This window comes from Leucoraja erinacea, chromosome 35, assembly GCF_028641065.1.
Source record: "Leucoraja erinacea ecotype New England chromosome 35, Leri_hhj_1, whole genome shotgun sequence".
In the NCBI taxonomy this organism is placed as follows: Eukaryota; Metazoa; Chordata; class Chondrichthyes; order Rajiformes; family Rajidae; genus Leucoraja; species Leucoraja erinaceus.
This window is the reverse complement of record NC_073411.1, coordinates 7,475,375-7,481,374: the sequence shown is the minus strand read 5'-3', so window position 1 is coordinate 7,481,374 and position 6,000 is coordinate 7,475,375. Positions and strand designations below refer to the sequence as shown.

The 6,000-nt window shown below is 42.0% G+C and overlaps 1 protein-coding gene across 1 annotated transcript in view; it reads right to left on the bottom strand.

The window, feature by feature from the left end:
• Positions 1-2,858: 2,858 nt before the first annotated feature.
• arhgap25 (Rho GTPase activating protein 25) overlaps positions 2,859-6,000 on the bottom strand; it is a 46,470-nt gene continuing 43,328 nt past the window's right edge. Inside the window, exon 11 of the mRNA XM_055662201.1 lies at positions 2,859-4,311. Within this exon, the coding sequence (XP_055518176.1) occupies positions 4,110-4,311 (202 nt within the window). The 3' untranslated portion in view covers positions 2,859-4,109. The remainder of the gene's footprint in view (positions 4,312-6,000) is intronic.

The window sequence follows — 6,000 nt, the reverse complement described above, 5'->3', positions numbered from 1 at the left end:
TCCCTGCCTCAACTACCTCCTCTGGCAGATTGTTCCATACATCCCCTCAGATTTAGCATAGACCAGTTTTAGTCATACAGCATGGAAACGGGGGGCCCTTTCACCCAACTCATCCATGCCCACCAAGATGCCCATTTACGTAAGACTCATTTCCCTACCTATGATCCATATCACTCTAAACCTTTCCTATCCATCTACCTGTCCAAATGTCACTTAACTGGTGTTGGTGCATCTGCCTCAACCACTTCCTCTGGGCAGCTCGTTCCAAACCCATGAAAAAGGTGCCCTTCAGTTTCCTAATGAATCTTTCCCCTCTCACCTTTATTCACCACTATAAGATCACCCCTCAATCCCCTACGCTCTAAGGAATAAAGTTGTCCTTGCTTCTACAAGCTTCTCCCTGTAACTCAGTTGCTGGAATCTTGACAACAGTCTTGTAAATCGTCTCTGCACTCTTTCCAGCTTAATGGCGCCCTTCCTGTAGTTGATTGACTAAAAATGTACGCAATGCTCCAATAGCGGCCTCACAAACATCCCAACTTCTAACTCGATAGACACAAAATGCTGGAGTAATTCAGTGGGTCAGGCATCATCTCTGGAGAGAAGGAATGGGTGACATTTCAGCTCGAGACCCTTCTTCAGACTCTATACTCTATGGCTTTACTGATGAAGGCCAGCAGGCCAAGAGCCTTCTTCAAGAGTCGAGAGTCAAGAGAGTTTTACTGTCACGTGTCCCAGATAGGACAATGAAATTCTTGCTTGCTGCAGCACAACAGAATATGTAAACATAATACTGATTGGGGATGATCAGCCATGATCACATTGAATGGACCGCTGGCTCGAAGGGCCAAATAGCTTACTCCTGCACCTATTGTCTATTGTCTATTGTCTAATACGGAACAGGAGATAAATGTTCAGTGTGTCTATGGACCATAGACCATATATATACACCTGACATATATATATCTATAGACCATATCTTCACCATCCTTCAGTGGTGCTGGCTCAAAGGGCCAAATGGCTTACTCCTGCACCTATTGTCTATTGTCTATCCTGTCTACCTGTTGCACCACTTTCAGGGAACAATGCATACTCCTAGATCCCTCTGTGCTGCATCACTCCCCAGGTCCCTTATCATTCACTGTGAAAGTCCAACTGTGAACCACCTTCCCAAAAAGCAACACCTACCCCAGATAAAGCGTCACAACAGGGAGCATCACTGTCTTACTTACATCGCGGCAGCAATGCAGACAGTAAAACCGGCACTTACCACACATCAACACCAGGTGGCAGTATGCTGGAATGCCAATGACGTTAAGGGAATGAGGCGGGAATTGGCTCGGACTGGCAAATTACGGTATATAATACTTAAAGGGTTGACAGTGGAGATGCAATGGTAAAGATTTAAAGACCGCATGGATGAACTCCAAAAATTGTTCACACCTGCCTGCGAATAAATTAATAAAGGAAGACGGCTCAACCGTGGCTGACGAGGGAAATCAAGGATAGTGTTAAAGCCAATGAAGAGGAATATAAATTGGCCAGAGGAAGAAGAAGAACTGGGGGAAATATAGAACTCAATGGAGGAGGACAAAGGGGTTAATTAAGAGGGGGGAAAAGAGCATGAAAGAAAACTTGGGGGGAATATAAAAACTGACTCTGAAAGCTTCTTCAGATATGTAAAAAGGAAAAAGATTAGTAAAACCAATTGCTTTGGCCCACTTTGTCCACGTTAAACGACAACCCGATCATTAATACTATCCACACACACTAGCGATAATTTACAGAAGCCAATTAACCGACAAACTTGTACGTCCTTGGAGTGTGGGAGGAAACCGGAGAGCCTGGAGAAAACCCACGTGGTCACAGGGAGAACGTACAAATTCTGTGGGTGAGGATCGAACCGAGGTCTGTGATGCTGTAAGGCAGCAACTCTACCACTGTGCCGCTATGTCACCCCGCAACTCTTTTCACAATTGTTGTTTGACCTGCTGATAGTTTCCAGTATTTCCTGTTTTATTTATTAAAGACCAAGGTCAGTCAGTATTTGTTTGGTTTCATTTGGAGAAACAGCGCGGAAACAGGCCCTTCGGCCCACCCAGTCCGCGCCGACCAGCCATCATCCAGCGGCTGCGTCAGCAGGACTGGTGGGCGGCAGCTTCGACCACCCCGGGGCGCGGTGATTGAGCCGCGGGACTGTTTTTAACATCGCCCGGTGGGGCATCGCCTCAGCGCAGAGGGAGAAGAGGAGGGAAGAGACTGCAGACCTAAGACTTTTGCCTCTATCACAGTGAGGAGATGTTGGGTGGACTCACTGTGGTGGATGTTAATGTGTGTTTATTGTTGTTTTTGTTGGTTTTATTGTATTATATGTATGACTTCTGAAATTTTGTTCAGACTTCGGTCTGAATGACAATAAAGGCTGGCTATCTATCTATCTATCTATCTATCTATCTATCTATCTATCTATCTATCTATCTATCTATCTATCTATCTATCTATCTTTCTATCTATCTATCTATCTATCTATCTATCTATCTATCTATCTATCTATCTATCTATCTATCTCTATCTATCTATCTATCTATCTATCTATCTATCTATCTTCAAATCCAGTGTTAAAACACATTTGTACTCCCTGGCTTTTGACCATGCCTGAGGCTTTGCTTCTATTTGTGGTGTTTTTGATGTTTCTTTATTTTACATGTCTTTTCCTATTATTTCTTTTGATTGTAATTTTTTTGGTGTGTATTAACCTTTTTGTCAATGATTAGTGATGTTTTAAGCACTTTGTTGCAGCTATGTTTGTTTTTAAAGTGCTCTATAAATAAAATTATTATTATTATTATTATTATCTATCTATCTATCTATCCTGTATGCTAGCAATATCCTACACACTAGGGACAACTTACAATTCACAGAAGCCAATTAACCTACAAACAACATACAAAAGTACAGCTCCCCTTATACTTCCCTGCGATTTGATGGTCCAATCATAACTGAATTAGTGGCTGTTTAGAGCAACCAGTTTCTATCTGTGCTGACTCAGAAATGGCACGGCAGAAATAAGCTATGAATAGTGGAGATATTTAAGGATTTATAAGCCCCCTTTGACACCTTTACCATCCCAAGCATACCAGTTGTAATATGTATCATCTCAAGTTATTGTTATGGCAATGATTAACATAATTAGCAAATAAGTCATACACACTGCATTATATATGAGGCAAATGGTGTTAGCGGTCATTTATCAAAATTTTGTTTATCCGATAACATCATTACATAAGAGTAACTTTTTCTGTTGCATTACAGCAGTCAGACATTACAGCAACAGCATTTTGTAAATGTATAATTTATAATTAAAGATACAAAGGTTTGCATAGTGACGATATTGTGTAAACCAGGGAATAGACATGAGAATCACAAGGGGAAAATGGGCAGGTGAAGAAAAACTCGGTGAAAGGGGAAGACTTTAAGGATTTTATGGTGAGTAGAATTGGTGGCAAGCTAATACCGTTTCGGGACATTTGACAATCAAATACTCTTGACTTGATCACACAATCAAAGACAATACATTTGATCTTCCCAATATTCAGTCAGAGAAAGTTTTGTCCTGCACAGTTTTGGATATTGGACAATTTGATGGGAGCAAAAAGGTGTTGGTGTTCAGATAGAACTAGGAGCCTCCACGTGTGGAAACTCATATTGATCCGAAATGATGAACTGGAGCAGCAGAAATAGGGAAATAAAGGATAATTATGAGCAACTTGCCGGAGATCAGTACTGAATGTGCTTAGCCATATTCCATTCCAGAACAGCACTCCTTGACTTTATTAGAAGACATTTAAGCACACATAAGCACCAAATATTAACACACTTTGAAGTAGGTGTATGGGAATTGTTTTACAACCAACTATTTGCTGATGGAATGCATCCCTTCCACAGTCAGTACTGCAGAATTAATGTTTCAGTGCCTCTGTGTATAATGTCTCCCCACTTTGATAAGCTTTTGACAGAAAAGTAAAAGTGACACATTATTATTTCCCCATTTGGAAACAAAGAGCTCAGTCCCTTTGAAGGAGTTCTTGGGTACAAGCAGTGTTGGAGGTTTAAGCTGAGGCTTTGTTCTTCGCCTGCAAGAAGTCCTTCAGCTCCTTCTCCAAGCTCATCTTGCGTTTCTCAGCCTCCTCTAGTGCACGTGTAGTGTCACACAGCTTCACTTCCATAGCTTTGTACTGCTTCTTATCCTCCTCCATCTGCTGATTGAGTCGCACCACTTTAGCCCAGACTTCGTAATTCTCTGTTAAAACGCTGTAAACAAAAGTGCATCGATTTTGTAAGAGGCATCAAAATGTGAATCGTATCAGTTTAATTTAGTTTAGAGAAACAGCATGGAAACAGGGTCCACGGCCCACCGAGTCAACGCTGTCTATTGACCACCCATTCACATTAGTTAGACTTTACTTTACTTTAGACTTTGGAGATGCAGAATGTAAATGGGCCCTTCAGCCCACTGAGTCCGTGCCGACCAACGTTCACCCATTCACACTAGTTAGACTCGTTAGATAGTTGTGAATCTGTGGAATTCTCTGCCTCAGAAGGCAGTGGAGTAAATTCCCTGGATGCTTTCAAGAGAGGGAGTTAGATAGTGCTCTTAAAGATAGCAGAGTCAGGGGATATGGGGAGAAGGCAGGAACGGGGTACTGATTGTGGATGGTGCAACTCCAGAGCAAACAAAATCATGAGAGACCTCTTCCACCCCTGCAACGGACTGTTCCAGCCGCTACGGTCAGGCAAACGCCTCCGTTGCCATGCAGTGAGAACGGAGAGGTTGAGAAGTAGTTTCTTCCCAGAGGCAATTCGGACTGTAAACGCCTTTCTCACCAGGGACTAACTGTACAGAACGTTTTTCCTTCTATTATTTATTATGTAAAATAATATGTGTGTTATGATTGTGTTGATAATTTGTTTGGTAGTTTTGTTGTTCCGCGAGCATTGCCACTTTCATTTCACTGCACATCTCGTATGTGTATGTGACAAATAAACTTGACTTGACTTGACTTGACTTGACTTGAATGATCAGCCATGATCACTGTGAATGGCCGTGCAGGCTTGAATGGCTGAATGGCCAACTCCTGTACCTATTGTCTATTGTCTATAGAACGATTGTATGCTGTAGACTTACAGTGTAACATGTAACAACACTGATGGTACATACAGGGTGTGCCATCTTATCGAACTGATGGGTGATACAAAGTGCACCAACTAACAGGATTGGCAGCACCCATGTAGTAATCACTTGGCAGTTGGCATACAGGCACCATTTTTCTGGCCCATGACTGACAGTGGGGTGGGAGATTGCAACCTTCACATGGTCCGCCCTGTTTCGACGAATGCAATCAACCTGGCATGCACAATCAAATAAGATCAAATAGAACAAGTTGTCCTACAACTTTAGGCTGTGCACGCCATACGCAAGAAGCAGAAGATGACTGACAGTAGGCACATGGTGCACAATCTAAGTCAATTGATGATTGATCTGCAGTGCGCTATCCAAAATATTTCAGAATCGACACAGTACACTATGCAGTGATAGTCAATAACGGATCCTAAAACTGAACTGATTGTAGACAGTGCACCATTTAACAGCATTGATGCTAGATACACAGCAGGTCACTGGCCAGAGAAACAAAGAACCCAAGCTAACAGTATTGCTCGTAAACACAGTGTTTTTTCTGAAGAAGAGAGATAGTAGATATGCCTGTCAACAATTGAACATTAACCCAAATTTAAAGTAGACACACACACACCATCCAATAGGCTTAATAATGGACAGCGTGGTCTCTAACAGGTTTGATAGGAGATGTACAGTGTACCATTTCATAAGTTTGACAGTAAATACATGATATACCAACAACCAAAACTGATAGTGGGTACACAGTGTTTAAGAAGGAACTGCAAATGCTGGAAAATCGAAGGTAGACAAAAATGCTGGAGAAA